Source organism: Papio anubis, chromosome 6 (genome assembly GCF_008728515.1).
Source record: "Papio anubis isolate 15944 chromosome 6, Panubis1.0, whole genome shotgun sequence".
Lineage (NCBI taxonomy): Eukaryota > Metazoa > Chordata > Mammalia > Primates > Cercopithecidae > Papio > Papio anubis.
The window spans coordinates 106,992,114-107,012,198 of NC_044981.1; the positions used below are offsets into that span (position 1 = coordinate 106,992,114).

Here is a 20,085-nt window from a genome sequence, read left to right on the forward strand (position 1 = left end):
TAAATTAACATAAATTAGCTTAAAAATAATAAGCTGACACTTGAGTGTGGCCAGTGAGATCAGAACTCAGAAAAGACACAACTCAGGTTGTCTTCTCTCTGTACTTTGCTGTCTGACTCTGGGCAAGTCAAATGACCTCACCTCCCCTATTTCTTCACAGCAAACTAAGAATAATAATCTCATTCACACAGGACCATTGCGAGGAGTACGTGAAATAATGAATACAACCGGGAATGAATGCCTTCTCAGGTAGAGTGTGTTGTGGACAATAAGATACCTGAATCAAGAGTCTGTACTTTCAGCCTACATTTTGATGCCACGTTGGGTAAATCTCCTTACCTCTATGGTAGTCACCATTGTTTTTTAAAGTTAGGAGATTATCTCAGTTCCTTTTAAAATAGCTTTTATAGCCGGGCGCGGTGGCTCACGCCTGTAATCCCAGCACTTTGGGAGGCCGAGGCGGGCGGATCACAAGGTCAGGAGATCGAGACCACAGTGAAACCCCGTCTCTACTAAAAATACAAAAAATTAGCCGGGCGCGGTGGTGGGCGCCTGTAGTCCCAGCTACTCAGGAGGCTGAGGCAGGAGAATGGCGTGAACCCGGGAGGCGGAGCTTGCAGTGAGCCGAGATCGCGCCACTGCACTCCAGCCTGGGCGACAGCGCGAGACTCCGTCTCAAAAAAATAAAATAAATAAAATAAAATAGCTTTTATAGAAGGTGGTTGGGTTTTCCACTGGAATTTCAAAGTACTCCCCATTTCTGTATCATGCCCACAGTTATTTCGGTTTCCACTAGCTTTTTAAAAAATTTACTGAGGGACAAAAACGTTAAGATTCATTTGTGATCAATGCAGCAATGTCCAAATATAAGCAGGGTTAAAAGAGCAAAATTATCCCATCTATCAGAGAAACTTTAATATTTTTCTTTGCTTCGTTGTTTTATCTGGTATAATGGAAGGGCAGAACTCATATTTGAGTCTTCTCTCTGTTCTTAGCTGTAATCCTAGCAAATTAAATGACCTCTTTACACTGGCTAATTATTCATCTGCCAAACAATTATAACAGCCACCATTGATCACGTACGAGCTTACCCAATGCCATGCGTGCACTGTGTTCTCAACGTGCACACCAGGCGAACTCTCCCATTTAGTGCTCGCAATTTTGAGGTGGACATTAGGTCCACTTAACCGATGAAAAAACTGAGGCTGAACAAAGTTAAAAACCTGTCATGCAGCATCTGCAAAGCGGAGGTTCTAAAAACACCTCACCGTAAGAAAGAACTGCTAACAAACAATAGCTCTGCCTCTAAACACCCGCTTTTCGTCTAATATTCACAGATGGGCATTTGGAACGTCAAAGGGCCAGAAGCCCTTAGAACCTTCAGGGCTGGAGTAAAGCGGCTGCAACAAATTCCAGAGCAACTCCCTCGAAATACCTCACCCTGCCCAGGCCCCGCCTCGTCCCGCCCTCCTGGGCGCTCTCCCAACCGCCCGCTCCAGAGAAGCCTCGCCCACCCGGCTCCTCCGCCGCTCTCACTTGCGGAAGTCGCGGCGCACCCTGCCTGCCTTTCTCGCAGGAGGACGCAGCGCATGCGCTCTCAGCACACCCGGATTTCCTGTCTACCGCCATCGCTTCCGGTGGGGTAGGTCTGACCAATGGGGCTGGCTCCGAGGCGGGCCTTACGTCTAGCAGATTCCTACCCTGCGCGTTACTTTCGGAGCTTCTGTGAAGGGCAGGGGTGAGACAGGGGTGGCTCGTGCTTGCCGAGTCTCATGGCTGCCCCCGGGAAGCTCAGTACTTGCCGTCTCCCGCCGTTGCCCACGATTCGAGAAATCATTAAGTTGTTCAGACTGCAAGCAACGAAGCAGCTATCACAGAATTTCCTCCTGGACTTGAGGCTGACAGGTGGATGGCTTAGCAGTGCTCCCCGGATGTCTCCCCAGTGTCCCTAGGGGCGTGGGCCGGGGGGTCTCACACGTCCCCGCGGGCGGGTGTCCAGGCACTGGCGTGCGACGGGCTTTTGGTCAGGTCCTTCGACCTCTTTGTATCAAAAGAACTCCGGTCCCACCGCCCAGGAGACACGTGAAGTGCGTTGATTGCTCACAAAACTCCGCGTTCAGGGGGATGTAGCCTGCAGGCAGGCTGCATAGACGCCGAGCTCACTAGGGGAGGAAGGGTTCGTGTGTCGTGAAAGGCGCTGGTGAATACTGGAATCTGGGTCACTTTGAAATCAATCACTCTGAAGTGGTACAGCACATGCTGACTGGACTTGCTTTACATGCAGTTTAAAGTTACCAGAATTTAAATTGGTGCCAGGATTTTATCAATAAGTTGGTGAAAAGAGTATCCCTCGTAGGATTCGTGGTTTAAACGTTTACCTGTTGAGTCTAAGAAAGCCTCGGGGACGCTAATATTCATTCATAAGTATGTATTAGGCAAACACCGTTGTGCTAGTGTTGGGGGTAGGATATGGGCGTGAACAAGGCAGTGTTTCCTCGAGGAGCTTACTTTTAGCAATTTTACATTCCCACACCTAATTGTTTAAAGTCACTTTTTATGAGATATAATTTATATGCAGTAAAATTCACCAGTTTGAAGTGCTCAATTTGATTAGTTTTGACGAATGTATTAATACATGGTCGTTCCACTACCATCACCATTGCTTAGTGATGTTCTATGAGATGAGATTGCAAAAATATATTACAAACATGGCTACTAAGTCAGTGCTGGAGTACTTAGGTTTTGAGATGTTCATATTTCATTCTGTTTGGTCCCACTTCAGAAGTTGCAAAGAGCAGTAAATCACGCCCAAAAAGTTCATTTTCACTTAAATGAAGCACACTCCAGAAAACATAAAATGTTTTATTTCTTGGACGTGTAGTCTTTATTCTGCCTGTAGCAATATGACTTTGGATAAAATAATGTAACTCTTAAGTGTTCTCATCTTTTTTTTTTCTTTTTAAGACGGAGTTTCGCTCTTGTTGCCCAAGCTGGAGTGCAATGGCGCGATCTCGGCTCACTGCAACCTCTGCCTCCCCGGTTCAAGTGATTCTTGTACCTCAGCCTCCCAGGTAGCTAGGATTACAGGCTTGAGCCACCATGCCCAGCTAATTTTATATTTTTAGTAGAGATGGGGTTTCACTATGTTGGTCAGGCTGGTCTCGAACTCCTGACCTCAAGTGATCCACCCGCCTCGGCCTTCCGAAGTGTTGGGATTACAGGTGTGAGCCACCGCGCCTGGTAGTTTCCTCATCTTTTAATTGGAAGAAGGGCTTACTACTTTAAAAGATTACCCACTCTAAAATTCTTTGGTTCTAGTAATAGCTAGTGCCAACCTTTTCGCTTGTTATAGCCACATCCTAAATATAAATCACCATTCTTAGGGTAGAAGTTATAGGTCTATCTATATTTTTAAAAATATATTTTATATATTTATATAATGTTATATTTTTTAAAATCCTTCAAATACATTTTCTCATGAGCTTTTATCTTCAGGAGTAAGTTTCAAATTCTAGGTATTATCCACTCTTTCTATGGGAACCAGAGTTAAAGGAGATTAGGGTATTTACCTGAGGTTAGATGCTCAGGCAGAGGAGAGCAAGAATGAAATCAGGCTCATTGATTTGATAGTGCTTCTTTAATATTCATTTGTATTTCAATGTGCCTGAAGAGTTTGAGAGCAGAGACCTGCCTACTGTTGTAGCTCTCCATTTTAAAGAAGGAGAATATTAAATTTATTCCATAATGTGTCCTTCCTGTTCCCCCCTCTGAGAGGCATTGGCTTTAGAATTTATACCTGTGTTGAAGTCCATGACCTTGTACAAATGAAACAATAGACAAGGAAACTGAAAGGTTAAGAGAAATGAAATTGGGATAGGAGTCCTTGGTTAACATGTAAGGATTAGGTGAGAATGTGTGTAAAACGATCATAACAGGTAAGATGGTCTGTGGATGCTAATTCCCTCCCTGTTTAAAGACTAAACCATTTTTGGATGGTTAAGAAACTAGTTTCTTCATTTTAGCCGGCAAAGATATGTTGTTGAAAACAAGCAAAAATAGGACTGTGAACACTTACAAGAAGTGCCGGTATGTTTTCAGTGACTAAATTTCCACTATCCTAGGAAGACCAGTTCCTTGCATTTCCATATCTCAAAGTCACTGAGACCAGCCCATTGCATGTTTTTCCAGATGTGATGATTGGCTGCACTGAGTCAATACTTTACTCTTTTATGATGTCTTAAGGGCTGCTAAGTTGAATTTGATTAATTAAAAAATTTATTTTTCCATATTAACATGCATGTGTGCAAAGTTTTAAAAACCCTCAACTGCTCAATTTAACTTTTTCCTGAAAATGACTAAGAATTCAAATTTCTGAAAATCCTGTGATCTAAGAACTTATTGCCATTGCCATATTGACCACCAACAAGATGTCTCTAGATAAAAAGGAGACTTCAGCACTTTTTGCTTTTGGATTTCACTAGCAATACTAGCAATACTGAAGATTCTGTATGTGAAACTAGTGTTGCTTATTCAGATATTCAATGTTCAGTAACTATAGAAAAGCGCTGCATGCTTATCTAATCTGTTCTTAGGAGGTGGTTGGTTTCAAATCAATTTGAAAAGAATTTGCATGGGGCAGATAGAAACTGCAATATTAGCTAAATTTAAGCTAAGAAACTTTGTCATGCTAATCCTGTTTTTGTTAAGGAACTAGTACAGTTCAACGGTGCTGTGGTAGCATATTGAATTGCCACTTCATGTTAATTTAAGTAGAGAGTTAGTCAAATAAATGTTGTACGTAAAGGATCAATTGATTGGGTAATGGCTGGATTTTTATAGAAGATTTTTCTCGCTAAATTTCATACGTTGAAATTTGCCAGGTTAATCGAGATAACTAAAACTCTTTTTCCTCTAGATAAAATTGTCAGGAAAGCTGGCAATCTGGCAAATGCGTATGTTTATGAAGTGGGCCCTGGGCCAGGGGGAATCACAAGATCTATTCTCAATGCCGACGTCGCTGAACTTCTGGTGGTTGAAAAGGACACTCGATTTATTCCCGGATTACAGGTGAGATACCCAAAGAGCCTTCTTTAGGAGGCAAAAGCTGAATTTAAATCTTTATGCCATGATGCTTAAACCCCAGGGTACACAAAGATTATGTAGGTTTTTCCTCAACTATAGATCCCCAAGGCCCCATTCCAGAGATTTTGATTCCATAGTCTGGAGAAATCTGGAAGTCTCCATTTTTAACAAGGACTCCCAGATGGTCTGTTGACTACACCTTGAAAAAAACCTGCTTTACACATTTTTGCTGAACAAACTAATTGTTTTATGTGATTTTTTTTTTAAAGTCTACTAACAGCTATGCATGTCGTGGCCCGTTCCTTCAAAAATAAATAATAATAAATAATGGCCAGTAATGACTCATTGGTGTGACTTTTGAGAACTTCATTTAGGTTCAAAAAGCATTTCCTCAAACAAAAGATGAGTAAGACATATGCACGCTTTTCATCATGAGAGACTTAATTATGCAGCTTAAGGATTCTTTTATAAGATAAATTTTTTAAGTGAAGGAAGGAAGTTGTACTTTCATAGATTTAGGATGAGGTATAAATGAAATGATATATGCATCTTTAAAATACAGGCACTGTTATTGTATGAGAAATAAGAGTTGAAGGAACTGGGCATGTTTCAACTGGAGAAAAGAGGCCCTGGGTAGGAGCGTACACAGCTGCACATCCAAGGTTGGTGGTAGATAGGATAAGCTTGTTTTGATCTTTTCTAAGAAAGAACTAAAACAAATAGATGGAAATTGAGGGAGACAGGATTGAGGATAAGGAGGAACTTACTGTTTTTAAAACGCTAGCAAACAGTGAAATAGATTGTATCAGTGATCTTGTAAAGGGATATCCTCATAAGGGAACACTTAATGACTTAAAGGCCTTTGTTTGATTCCTCCGTAATTTTAAAACTTTAAAAGAGCCCTGAACCTTTGGCTCAGATGACAAGCAATTTATCATGTGACTTTAATAGAATAATGTAGTTTTCTACATTATTATTTCTGTACAAAAGGAGAAATTGATTTAAAATCAGTACATTCTGATACTAACTTGTGTATATATTAATGGAGAAATGTTAATTTTTGTCAGAAGAACAGTTTGAAAAATTGTTTTTGAAAACCTAGAACTTTTTGTGCATGTATCTGATTTTTTAAGAATTATGTATCAGTTAGAGGTGGAAATGGGAACATTATTATTTTTGGTAAGATCATGAGATTATGAAAAGAAACTGAATAATTGTATAAACCCCTTTGGGCTTATTCATGTAGCCCGTTTTGGACATAGGAATGCTCACGTGACTTTTTTGCTCTTAAAAACATTTCTTGTCCCTCATATGTCACCATTTGTTGGGTTTATTCTTTCTTATTAGGCCAGGGGTGAACCAGATTTCCATTCATTCCCACATATTCTCCTCTCTGATATGAACAAAAGATCTTCGAAGGCAGACTGTTGAAAAGAGTGACTGCCACCCTTCTCTTCTCAGTTTCCCCAAACCCCTAAGTCACTACGTTCCTAACTCCAGCTGTGTTTTATCTCATTCGATGTATCATCATCTGACATACTGTATATATGTTCTTCCCATTTGTTTGTTAACTGACTCACCTGTCTGGATTGTAAATACCTGAGGGTAGAGATTTGTGTCTGTTTTGTTCCCTGTTGTACCTCTATCTCACATAACAGTACCTGGTACATAGAGGTGTTCAGTAAATGTCTCACATGAGAAACAAAAAGGTTGACCGACTATTTCTGTATCTGTGTATGTATGTGTGTATGTATCTCTCATATTTGATAATTAAATGTATCATTAAATAGTGAAAGTAAATATTTGTGTAGCATTGATAATGAAAAAGTTTTATGCTCTTTTTTTCTAAATTTGAAGGCTGATTTCAAGTTACATTACTCTACAGGAAATGTATATTTGACTTCTCATTTGTTTTCAGTAGAAACAAAATTAATTCTTAGTATCTTATATGCAAGAAAGGAATTTGCCTTAAAAAGAAATGTTGGGTACTAAAATATCAAATGGGCTTTTTTTTCCCCTGTAAGGAATGTTTCAATATGTAAAACTACTTTCTTTTAGAGGTACTAAATTAATCATAAAACTGAGTAAAAGCAGAAAGAAAGTGATCTATTTTAAGGATTCCATTTTAGTGATTTCTAAGCTAATATAATTACTTTTTAAAGAAATTGTAATAATTTATAAAATATCTTCTAGCTGAAAGCCTGTCATTTATAGCTTAATTCAATTCCTACAGTATTTTCATGAGGCAGTTTAGGGGAAAGAAAAGCTGGTGCTCATACAGGATTCATGCTCAGCATGTTCTAAAGGTAAGAAAAACATGTCTAGTATGTTTAGTATAGTATAGTTTTGTGGTAAAGACACAGACTTCAGCATCAGCCTGCCTGGGTTTAACTTCAGATTCTACTACTAGTTGGGTGACTTTGGGTAGGTAATTTTGTCCTCTGTGCCTCAGTTTGCTTGTAGGACTCGTATAAGGATTAAGTGTATGCCTGATACTTAGAAAGCACTCAATAATATCTTAGTCATAAGTAATCAATTAAATTATTATCCCTATGCCTTGATTACCTCTGGTGATTAATGACTGATCAGGAGACCTCTGATCTGGAAAGAGGTATCGGAGGAAGTCATGTTATTCCATTGGAGCACTGGAAAATTCCCCAGTGCTATGGAAACATTGGGGCATTCTCCAACTCATCAAACTTGCATTGGACACCTAGGGTTTCTTTTCTTGATGTTGTCACATTCTGATTGTGCATTTCTAGGTTTTTAAGTTTTTCATTGTTTCTTGTTACATTTTCATGACTGACTGGATGCTCTGTGCTGTGGAGAGGAGTGAGGAGATTTCCTGAATCTCAAGGAGCTTGAGGCCTTGATAGGTTTTTTCCCGTTTCTGAACTGGAAATAACTTAGATTTTCTGACATCTCAGGGAATTTGAAGCTTTGATAGGTTCTTCTGCATTTCTGAAGTGGAGATAAATTTTGTAAATCATTTGTACCCCTTCAGAGAAGTAGTCCAGATTCTCCCTCATTTTATTTTATTTTTTTCTGTTTATTTTAAAGCAAACTTGTCCAAGCTATTGCCCACAGACTGCCTGCGGCCCAACACAAATTCTTAAACTTTCTTAAAACATTATGAGATTTGTTTTGCATTTTTTTTTCAAGCTCGTCAGCTATCGTTAGTGCATTTTATGTGTGGCCCAGGGTAGTTCTTCCAGTGTGGCCGAGGGAAGCCAAAAGATTGCAGAGCACTGTTTTAAAGGCTTCATATATTAAAAATAATATAATAATACCTAATATTTATGGAGAGTTAATCACACTAAATACTTTGTGATGTGGTTTGGCTCCGTGTCCTCACCCAAATCTCCTCTTGTAGCTCCCATAATTCCCATGTGTTACGGGAGGGACTCAGTGGGAGTTGATTGAATCATGGGGGAGAGTCTTTCCTGTGCTGTTCTCGTGATAGTGGATGAGTCTCACAAGATCTGATAGTTTTAAAAATGGGACTTTACCTGCACAAGCTCTCTCTTTGCCTGTTGCCATCCACGTAGGATGTGACTTGCTCCTCCTTGCCTTTCACCATGATTTTGAGGCCTCCCCAGCCATGTGGAACTGTGACTCCAGTTAAACCTCTTTTGTAATTGCCCAGTCTCAGGAGTATCTTTATGAACAACATGAAAATGAACTAATACACTTTGTTTTACAGCTTTTTTGAGATACAATTGATGCTCAGTAAACTGCACATATTTAAAGTGTACAAATTACTGAGGATTTGTGTGTGTGTGTTTGAGACAGGGTCTCACTCTGTCACCCAGGCTGGAGTTCAGTGACACGAGCACAACTCACTGCAACCTTGACGTCCTGGGCTCAAGCAATCCTCCCACCTCAGCCTCTTGAGTAGGTGGAACTGCAGGTGCACACCACCATGCCTGGCTGATTTTTGTATTTTTTTGTAGAAATGGGATTTCACCATTTCTACATGGTGGTCTCAAACTCCCGGGCTCAAGCATTCTGCCCACCTCAGTCTCCCAGGATGCTTGGGATTACAGGCAAGAGCCACCACCCCCAGTTAACTGAGTTTTGACATATGTGTGATTGCGTGAAACCGTCATCACAATCAGGAAAATAAACAATCATCATCATCAGGAATCCTCGTGTTTCTTTGTACTCAATCCTTTCCTTCCCCCTTTACCTATCCCAGACAACCACTAATCTGCTATCTCTATAGCAGAAGTTTATATAAATGGAATCATACAATATGTGCTTTTGTTTTGGTCTGATGTCTTTTACTTAGCATAATTATTTTGCAATTCATCCATGTTGAGGTGTTCATCAGTAGTTTGCTCCTTTTTATTGCTGAATAGCATTCCATTTTATGAATATACCACATTTGTGAATCTGTGCACCTGTTGAGAGACTTTGGGTTTTTCTATTTTTTGGCTCTTATACTGTAATAAAGCTTTTATGAACATTCATATGCAAGTGTTTGTGTGGATACACACTTCCGTTTCTCTTGAGTAAAAACCTAGGAGTAGAATATCCGGGTCCTGTGGTAGACGTATATTATACTTTTTATGGAACTACCAAATTGTTTTATAAGATGACTGTGCCATGTTACATTCCCACCAGTTGTACTTCAGAGTTCCTGTTGCTCCACATGCTTGCTGAGGCTTGGCATGGTCAGTCTTTTTAATTTTAGCCATCCTAGTGAATATGTAATGGTATCCTCTTGTGGTTTTTATTTGCGTTTCCCTAATAGGTAATGATACTGGACATATGATGTGCTTATTTGCCATCTTTGTATCTTCTTTGGGGAGTTATTTGTTCAAATATTTTTAGTACTTTTACTTTTTTTGTCTTATTATTGAATTTAAAGAGATATTTATATAGTTCGGATCTGAGGCTTTGTCAGATACAGATTTTGCAGATGTTTTCTCGGCTGTGGCTTACCTTTTTATTTTCATAACTGTCTTTTGAAGAGCAGAAATGTCATGTTTATGAAGTGCAATTTATCAGTTTTTTCTTCTAGATTTTATGCTTTTTATGTCTTATTTTTAAAATATTTGCCAAACCAAGATCACTAAAAATTTCTCCTATGTTTTCTTTGAGGTATTTTATAATTTTAGTTTTTACATTTAGGTCTTTGATACATTTTGAGCTAATTCTTGCATATTGTGTGACGTAAGGTTTAGGTTCTTTTTTAATACCATTTGTTGAAAATACTGTCTTTTCCTCATTGAATTGTCTTGGTACTATTGTCAAAAATCAGCTGACTTTATGTGTGTCAGTTTATTTCTGAACTTCCAATTCTGTTCTATTTATCTATAGGTCTGTTGTTTCACCAACAACCACCTGTAGAATTCATTGAGCTTCTTGGATCTGTAGGTTTTCCTGTGCTTTTTGCTCTCTAATGTCTGAAAATTGTTGTTTCTTCTATTTTCTCCATTTTTTAAATTGGTTTAAGGCAGGAGAATGTGCCTGGTCCCTTAGATTCCATCTTTGTCAGAGTAGGAAGTTTCAGGATTCTTCTTAACCATTAAATGATGTGGTTTTGAAGAATTTTTGGAGACAGAAAGTAAGTCATTGTATTGTTAGTATTGCCGTTGGTTGGTTGGTTGGTTGGTTGGTTGGTTGGTTGGTTGATTGGTTGGTTTGTTTGTTTTTTGAGGCAGAGTTTTGCTCTTGTTGCCCAGGCTGGAGTGCAGTGGCACGATCTTGGCTCACTGCAAGCTCCACCTCCCAGGCTCAAGCGATTCTCCTGCCTCCCGATTAGCTGGAATTACAGGCGCCCACCACCACGCCCATCTAATTTTTTGTATTTTTAATAGAGACTGGGTTTCTCCATGTTGGCCAGGCTGGTCTCGAACTCCTGAACTCAGGTGATTCACCTGCCTCGGACTCCTAACCTTTGGGTTTTTTTAGTAGGTAAACACTGATTATTTCCACTTCATTGGCATAGTGGAAAGTTCATGGGATTGAGCATCAAATAGTCTAGTGACCAAATCTCAGATAGGCCACCTACTAGCTTCGTGACCTTAAGCTTGCTATTGAACCTTTTTTAGCTTCAACTTTCTCATCTGCAGCATGGGAATAATAGTTCTCTTCTGTGGGTATTGCAAGGATGGGTAGAAATGGATGTAAAGACCCTGGCATAATCCCAGTAGCCAGTAATAGTTGCTATTTTAATTATTCCCCTTCCAGCCATCTTATAAAGAGACATATGAGGTAATTTCAGCATCCAGGCAGAAAGAGCTATTTTTAATTAGAGATAATGAAGTTTTGAAATTCTTTAATTTCTAACAAATTTTTTAAACAGGAAGATTGCCTACCTTGCTGTTGTGACATAACTACTTACTTTATACATGTAACTTACTTGATGTTACCATAGTTAATTGTAACATAGACAAAACTCAACAAATAAGCAAAAAGTGGCTTACAGCCAAAGTGACTTTTTAGTCCATACAAAGTAGAAGTACAGAGATCAGTGGTAGAAGCAGGTCCACTGACAACTGTAAGAAGTAATAGTTGTTACAGTGACAGAAAGCTATAAAGGACAAATATAAAGACAGAAGAAACAATAATAATAATAGGGTAGCAAAAACACCTTCATAACTGTTGAGGCCATTATTCTAAAGACAACAATAACCCTAGGTCATCAAAAAAAGAGTGAAATTTGGTTCAGTGTTCTTGACCTAAGGAAGAGGATTCTGCAATATAGTTTAGAAAGATTTTCTTCTATATGTTTCTTATTTAAAAATGTTAACACTTAAAGGAATAAACATTTATTGAATAGAAAATTTACTAAATAAAACATCTAATTCCTTGATGAGGCTAAGCAAATGAGTCTATACTATACTTAGGTGTTCAGATCCTGCTTAAAAAGCAAGCAAGGGAGGTGGGGATAGAGAGGCTGGTCAACAGGTACAAAGTTATCGTTAGATGGGAGGAATAAGTTCTGCTGTGCAATACCATTCTGTTGCACAGTAGGGTGACTAAGTTAATGACAATATATAGTGTATTTCAAAATAGCTAGAAGAGAGAATTTTAAATGTTTTCACCACAAAGAAAAGATAAAAGTTTGAAGTGGATATGCTAATTATCCTAATTTTATCATATTGTACACGTGTGTAGAAGCATATCATAATTAGCATCTGTCATTATTCTAATGGCAACAGTGACCCCAGGTCATCAAGAAAAGGGTGAAATTTGGTTCAGTGTTCTTGGCCTAAGGAAGAGGATTATGCAATATAGCCTCCCTATACAGTGGCCTAAGGAAGACGGTTACATAGTTAGCGTACCTGTACATTGTGTACAATGTATAATGATAAAATTAGGATAATTAGCATATCCACCTCAAACATCATTTCTTTGTGGTGAGAACATACAATTATTGTGTGTCAATTAAAAATAAAACAAGCAAATAGAATAAAATCCAGTATGGCTTGGCTGTGTCCCTACTCAAATCTCATCTTGAGCTGTAGTTCCCATAATCCCCATGTGTCGTGGTAGGGACCCAGTGGGAGGTAATTGAATCATGGGGGCAGTTACTCTGATGCTGCTGTTTTTGTGATAGTGAGTGAGTTCTCATGAGATCTGATGGTTTTTATAAGGGGTGTTTCTCCCTTTTGTTTGGCACTTCTCCTTGCTCCCGCCATGTGAAGAAGGACATGTTTACTTCCCCTTCCACCATGAGTGTAAGTTTCCTGAGGCCTCCTTAGCCATGCTGAACTGCGAGTCAATTAAACTTCTCTCCTTTGTAAATTACCCAGGCTCGGGTATGTCTTTATTCACAGCATGAGAACAGACTAATACAAATCTAATGTCAAATTTAAAAAAGAGAGTGAAAGATTTGATAATGACATTGAAATGTCCAACAAACTTAAAATTCCTATAAAAATATTTTTAGATATTTGTAGTATCATTTAAGATACGAGTGGTTATGTGATTTCTGTTTGTTTTTGCTCTGTTCATAAATTTAAAATACTGAAAAGTCTGAAAATGTACATTTTTAATACAATTCAAGTTATTTTACATACTAAAATAAAGCAAGCTAATTGACATTTTGACATCATGCTGTGACCTCTCTAAAAGTCTGAAAAGTCTGTTTTAACATCTTTATTTTTTTATGAATAAAAAGCAGTACTTTTATATGTGTTATATATAAGAATACAAATTTTGTCTTTCAACTACTATATTTTATACTATAGATTATTTCCTTCTCATACAATTTGCTTAACAGTTTTGCCCAGCCCTGTTTCAAATTTGGGCCCTACTATGTGGCAAATCAGGAAGAAGATAATTAATGTAACTACAGTGTTGGCTGCCATGAACCCCTTACATGAGAAGGTGACAAAATGTACAAAATAGCTATTCGGTGTAGTATTTCTTCTTTCTTAAGGAATTGATAATTTTGTGTAAGTTCTAAGAATTGTATAAATTATTTCCTTATCCAGTAAAATCAACAAAAAACTGCCTAGCCGAACCACAATTAGTTGCCCCCTGCAGAGGAGCTTTCACTAAGACTTTGATTAGAGGAGAGGTTTTTTTAAATGGCCACAGAAAGATGCTTCTACATTTGTATTTTAACTTTTATTAAAGGCATTGTTTATGACATTGTTTCATGTGCCCTTTGCAAAGCATAATACCAGGAAAAAAATTATCTCTTGGAGTCTTGGTACAACTACTATTGAAAAGCAAAAATTGTATATTTCATTATGTAAATCAGCTCTCACGATTGTCAGGATTGTTAGCTCTTGTGTTTTACGTGTATGCTTCCCTTCTTCATGGTTTGGTTTTCGGTTTCTTCTTTTATAGCCTTGTGTAATGATGCCTTTTACTCTAAACTGGCATACATCTCATTTTGGAAGAATATAGAATTGAACACTAAAATAAAAGTGAAAAGAACCATTTGAGAGTGTCTGTAAAAGTACTCATTTGGCTGTAATCTGGTGCCTGCATTTGTGATTGGCTGTGCCTTTAAGCACATTCTGTGATAACACCTCCAGGGTTTTGAAGTGTAATGCTCCATTGTTATTCTTGAATGCATATAATAGTGATTTTTCCCACTCCTTCACCATACCCCATATATCATTATGGTAGTGAAAACATTTCTGTTACTGGTTGGCTAGAAAGTCTTTGTGTGTCATTGCTTAATATCATTTGAAGTGTTTAAAAGGGTACTGTCAATAATCATAATATCAATTTAGTCTGTCTAGCACTTTTTCCCCATACTTGCTTTTAGGACTTCACATAAATCTGTTAACACCAGCATTCATTCCTTCTGCAGTGGGGAGTTGCAAAGTAGATCAAGCTACAAATTGTCAAGAAGGAGGTGCACGTTTTAAAGTGTGGGGAGGATTTGGTTTGTCATTGACTGAGATTGAAAAGTGAACGGGAACCCAAAAGAAATGTAGTTTTAAACCTAGGAAAGGAACTGGGTATAGTGGCTCACACCTGTAATCCAAGCACTTTGGGAGGCCAAGGCAGGCGGATCACTTGAAGTCAGGAGTTAGAGACCAGCCTGGCCAACACGGTGAAACTTCGTCTCTACTAATAATACAAAAATTAGCCAGGCGTGGTAACGCACATCTGTAATTCCATCTCCTAGGGAGGCTGAGGCAAGAGAATTGCCAGAATCCTGGGAGCGGAGGTTGCAGTGAGCCAAGATTGCGCCACTGCACTCCAGCCTAGGCAGCAGAGCAAGATTCCATCTCAAAAACCAAACAAAAAACAAAAACAAAACCTAGGAAAGGAAGGTAAATTTATTTATGTTATATTAGCTTTTAGATATGCAGTTGTACCTGTCAGTGTGGGAAAAGTTAACGTTTGAAATGTGATTATCAGAGCATATAAGTTAATGACAAAGAGCCAATTTTACATTGTTTTGTTGTGTTTTAGTCCTAACTACTAATTATTAAGTACTTTCCATATATTGACATCATGAGACATAAGCTTTTAGTTTTGCGTCTTTGTTTTTGGCACGCTGATTTGTTTTGTCTTAACTTTGTGAAACATAATTATAGAAAAAATTTTAGCATTTTCCGTTGACGGTAAGTGCTATGATTAAATATGTGGTTTTATACATTAAGAGCATGCCACATAGAGAGCTGTCTCTTTTTAAATTTTTAGTATATTGAAATTGTTATATTTTCCAAGATGTATTGCCTGGAACTCACCAGATCAAGTTTTAGTAACGAGTGGTAATTTAAAATAATCCATAAGTATATTAATATCAGAGGCATGTGATTATTTTTGCTAAACTACCATGGCTAAACATATCAAACTAGATGATTTCCAGACTTAAAATATGTTTAGCCTCTTACCAGTAGAGGCACTTCAACTATTTATTTCTGAAAGATTATTTGTATAAATCTGCCTGATTGGCTTGTAAAGTAAATCTTTGCAATTTTCTAGACCGTACAAAATTGGATCTCCCAGGCTAAAAGAGAAAGTTTCCAGCTTTACAAAGACCTGAATGCCTTTTGGTCATTCACTTATTCATGCACTTCTTCTTAAATATGTATTAAACACTCACCGTGCATTGCTGTAGCTACAGGGGCTATAAAGGTAGCTAGGAAATGGGTCCTGACCTTAAGGAGCATATGTCGTTGCAGGGGAAATTGAGATACAGTTTGTAAGTGCTGTAAAGAGGCAGGTGCACAGCACAGTGTTAACCCCAAAGGTGGACTAATCCACAAGCCATGTTTCTTGGTCCAGTGTCTCCTCTCTGGCTTCTGTGATCATCTTGTTTATCCTCCCTCTTGGTTGTATGAGTTGGGCAAGGAGAGGTGTTAGGAGAAAAAAAATCAGCTTTAATGGACCCAGAGAATTAGGACCAAGGTAGGCTCAGGGCAAATGTTCCCTTTGAGCCTGTTCGCCATCCCTATCCAGTGCTAGGCACATTCTAGAATCTTGGCAACTGAGTTGAAGCCAAGGTTCTCTGAGCTCTGACTTAATGTGGGAAGAAAGTCACTTCTTCCCTTGAAATCTACCTTACAGTGATATTTCTTCTCATTGATATATTCACTCCTGCCTTTTAAAATTTATAAGCTCAGAGACTTTAATATGTAACGAAGGTCTTCAAGAATCAAGTTTTGTGTTGGGTATGGGGCATTTAACACAATATGAATTTATAGATGACTTAGCTATAAAGTTTTTTGAATTAAGTGCCAACTCTTCAGTACTGTGAGAGTATGATGGTAGGGTAGGTGGAATGAAGAAGAAAAAGATTACAAAGGAAAAAGTGCTTTTTCCCCCCTTTTTGCTCACAAAGACAGAAGGAAAAGGAAAGAAAGCAAATGGTTAGTAGGTGGAAATAGGTTGGGAAGTAGCTATTGTTAAAACATCCAGGGTAATTCATAGGTCGATAAGGGCTGTGGATCAACAAATATTAAGATTAGGGATGCTCTGCTCAGAGGAGTATCTCGGAGTGCCAAGTGGAGACTGGCATCGACAGGTGACTTTCTACTTGGCTAAATCTACCCATCTATTAAGTTACAGATCTTGATGATATGTAGAATCCTTTGTATATATTTAGGCTATGAAGATTTAGTTAAATTAAGCTTATCTTTCATATAGTTGACTCCTGATTAATTATCCATATTTCATGATAATGTCCTTAGTCTCTAATTTAAAAACTTATTGTTAGGAGTGAGTTTATGCTAAATCTATGCAGAAATAATGTCATCCTGAGGGTCAAAATTACACTAATATCTTTGTAAAACTGTAAGCTAGTGTTGTACTGTCTGTTACTATCCCTAATCATTCATATGTGTTAAAATGAAACACCACCGTTGTCTTTTGCAATAGACATGATGTAGTATTTGTTCATGAATGATCACCCCTAGTCTCTGACTTTTTTAACTGATTTTTTAAATGCACAGGTTTAAAAAGTTTAGTTTTGTTACTTTCATAAGTATATGAGCTCATTTGACTGATCTTTTTATAAAATAGATGCTTTCTGAGGCAGCACCTGGGAAACTGAGAATTGTTCATGGAGATGTCTTGACATTTAAGGTAGAAAAGGCTTTTTCAGAAAGTCTTAAAAGACCCTGGGAAGATGGTAAGTGCTTTTGGGTAGTTATAAACATCTCTTTTATGGTGTTCATTTTATGATACATTTATTACAGATGTTTTATGTTTATATTTAAAATTATCTGAACAGAATTAAATAATGTGTATTATAATTTTCTCTTGCTTCCTGCTTCCAAATTATAAAATCTAGTTACTTTTTCTTAATTCTAATTCATTTGTCTCAAATTTCTAAATGTTTTGAATTCTGTGCAAATAAACTTATCATTTTTTGTGATACCATATAAGGATAGGGTAAACTGTGAATTGTTATTTGTTCCAAATAGTGGGAAAAAAGAAGTGCTTTAGTAAACTGAGCCATGCCCAAGCCTCTGTTTTAACTTTTTCTATTATTTTTCACATTCAGTGAGCAACCAAGGCAGTCTTCATTCACAGGCAGTGTTTATTGGGTACCTGCTGTGTGCAGCCCTTCAGAATGCATAGATAAATAGGGTATGTTTCTTCCTATAACAGACTCTCAGAACAAACGGAGGAGGGCTTAGGGTGCCTCCACATCTGGCTGCCCCCATGTCTCTGGCCTCCCCCATGACCAGACTCCTTCAGATGGGCCGCACTCGCAGTCTCCGCCAGCTAACAGGCCCTCCTGTTCTTAGCATACAGCCTTCAGGTTTCTGCCCCAGCCCAGCCGCACTGGAACCACAGTGCCTTCCTCATTACCTGTTTCAAACCTTATCTGACTGAGTTCTTCCACATTCATTTGACTGTAATCCATAGTCTTCCGGAGGATTTCTCTGCTGTTTTTCTCCCCGATACCAGCCCCTCCTGTTTTTCCTTTTACATTTGTGAACTTTTTCTAACTATTCTTAGCTGGTGGTTATTTTTCTACCCACTTTGTACATATTGTTGTTTCTGGGGTTTTTCTTTTTGGGCAGATTTGCCAGATTACTCCATTCCTGTGGTTTCACTTACCACCTATGTATTGCAGACATTCACATCTTTATATGCTGCCTGTACCCCCTTCCTGGGTGTCTGACCTGTGACAGCTTCATCTAGGTGTCCCATAGGCCCTTTAATCTCATCATGTCCAAAATAAATTCTCTTTTTTCTCAAGCCAACTCTTTCTCATGTATTTCCTAGGCCAGAAATTCAAGGACTTTCTCTGAGTAACTGAGCAGTAATTAAGTATAATTTTTTCCTCAATAATCCAAAGCCGATTGTGAGAAAACATTGCTTTTGAATAATAAGTGAAATGAAAAATATTTAGCCATGTCTATTTATGTATTTTTGTTTGATGCTATTAATATCCAGTCTGATTTTACTTGTCACTGAAATTTTATTCAGAATATATTGATGGAATCATTTCAGGTTGTTTTTTCCTCTGCCACCAGATCCTCCAAATGTACATATTATTGGAAATCTGCCTTTTAGTGTTTCAACTCCACTGATTATCAAGTGGCTTGAAAATATTTCCTGTAGAGATGGACCTTTTGTTTATGGCAGAACTCAGATGACTTTGACTTTTCAAAAGGAAGTAGCAGAGGTAAGTTTTAACTTTTTGTGACTATTTTTATCACACGTTCAAATTCCAAAGCAAAATAATAATACTGCATTTTTACCACAGTCTGTGTTTTCTAAGTTAATATCTTATTACACACACAAAAACCCAGCAGCAGCTCAGCCAAAAGTTAAGACTGTGATGATGATGACAGACGTAACCGCTGTGAGCTTCTGGGACAACATGAATGATGTGTGATAGCCAAGGAAGTAGTGTGGTAAACACAGGGATGCAATAGCCATCGATGCCACTGGAGAAAGACAAAAGCAATGCCCTGTTGACCATACCCAGGATTGGCACGTGATACCTTGAAATTGATCCTTTAGGCTTAATGGCATGGCAGTTAAAGAATATGATAATTGGCCGGGCATGGTGACTTATGCCTGAAATTCCAGCACTTTGGGAGGCCGAGGCAGGTGGATCGTGAGGTCAGGAGTTTGAGACCAGCCTGGCCAACATGCTGAAACCCCGTCTCTACTAAAAATACAAAAAAAAAAAGAAAAAAGAAATTAGCTGGGTGTGGTGGTGGGCGCCTGTAATCCCAGCTACTCAGGAGGCTGAGCCAGGAGAATTGCTTGACCTGGGTGGCAGAGGTTGCAGTGAGCCAGAATTGCACCACTGCACTCCAGCTTGGGTGACAGAGCAAGACTCTGTCTCGAGGGGGAAAGAAAAAGAATGTGATAATCACATTGGAGCTGAGAAAAAGAAGGGGATTGAGGCTCTCATTATTCAGCATATAAATTGCACTTCATCCCTCACCTCAGCGAAGCCTGCTATGCCTGCATTCCCATGGTGGAAGTGTTCTGGGTTCACTCAAGAAAGTAAACCCTCCAGGGTAGTCAAGGGTGGTTTTTGAGCTACAGAGGTATAAGGAGGGATGTGCAGACTCTTAAGTGGTTTTTAGAAAAAATGTTATTATGACATACAAGTACAAGAGTATACAGCCATCAGTTGGTATCCGTAGGGAATTGATTCCAGAACCCCTGCAAATACCAAAATCTACAGGTGCGCGAGTCCCTGATGTCAAACAGTGTAGTATTTGCATATAACCTATGCATATCATCCCATTTACTTTAAATCATCTCTAGATTATTTGTAATACCTAAGACAGTATGAATGTTTTATAAATAGTTGTTACACTGTATTATTTGGGGAATAATGATAAGGGAAAAATCTATATATGTTCAGTACAGATGCAACCATCCTTTTTTTATTCCCTGAATATTTTTGATCTGGGGTTGGTTGGATCCATGGATATGAAACCCACAGATACCGAAGGATGACTGTATAATGTACATAGATGGCTTAATAAAGGGAACTCCTGAATCCCCACCCCGGCACATGGATAATTGAATCACCGGTACCTTTGATACCCCATTGTATCCCTCACTCTGATTTCTCCTTTCCATCCCATGCTACTA

General features: G+C 38.5%; 1 protein-coding gene across 6 annotated transcripts in view; it reads left to right on the top strand.

The window, feature by feature from the left end:
• Positions 1 to 1,652: 1,652 nt before the first annotated feature.
• TFB1M (transcription factor B1, mitochondrial) overlaps positions 1,653 to 20,085 on the top strand; it is a 64,818-nt gene continuing 46,385 nt past the window's right edge. Inside the window, exons 1-4 of one of the 6 annotated variants that reach the window (XM_031667705.1) lie at positions 1,653 to 1,905; positions 4,916 to 5,067; positions 17,032 to 17,140; positions 18,498 to 18,649. In XM_031667705.1, the coding sequence (XP_031523565.1) occupies positions 1,773 to 1,905; positions 4,916 to 5,067; positions 17,032 to 17,140; positions 18,498 to 18,649 (546 nt within the window). In that variant the 5' untranslated portion in view covers positions 1,653 to 1,772. The remainder of the gene's footprint in view (positions 1,906 to 4,915; positions 5,068 to 17,031; positions 17,141 to 18,497; positions 18,650 to 20,085) is intronic. The other 5 variants (XM_031667707.1, XM_031667708.1, XM_031667709.1 and 2 more) reach the window with 5 other exon arrangements.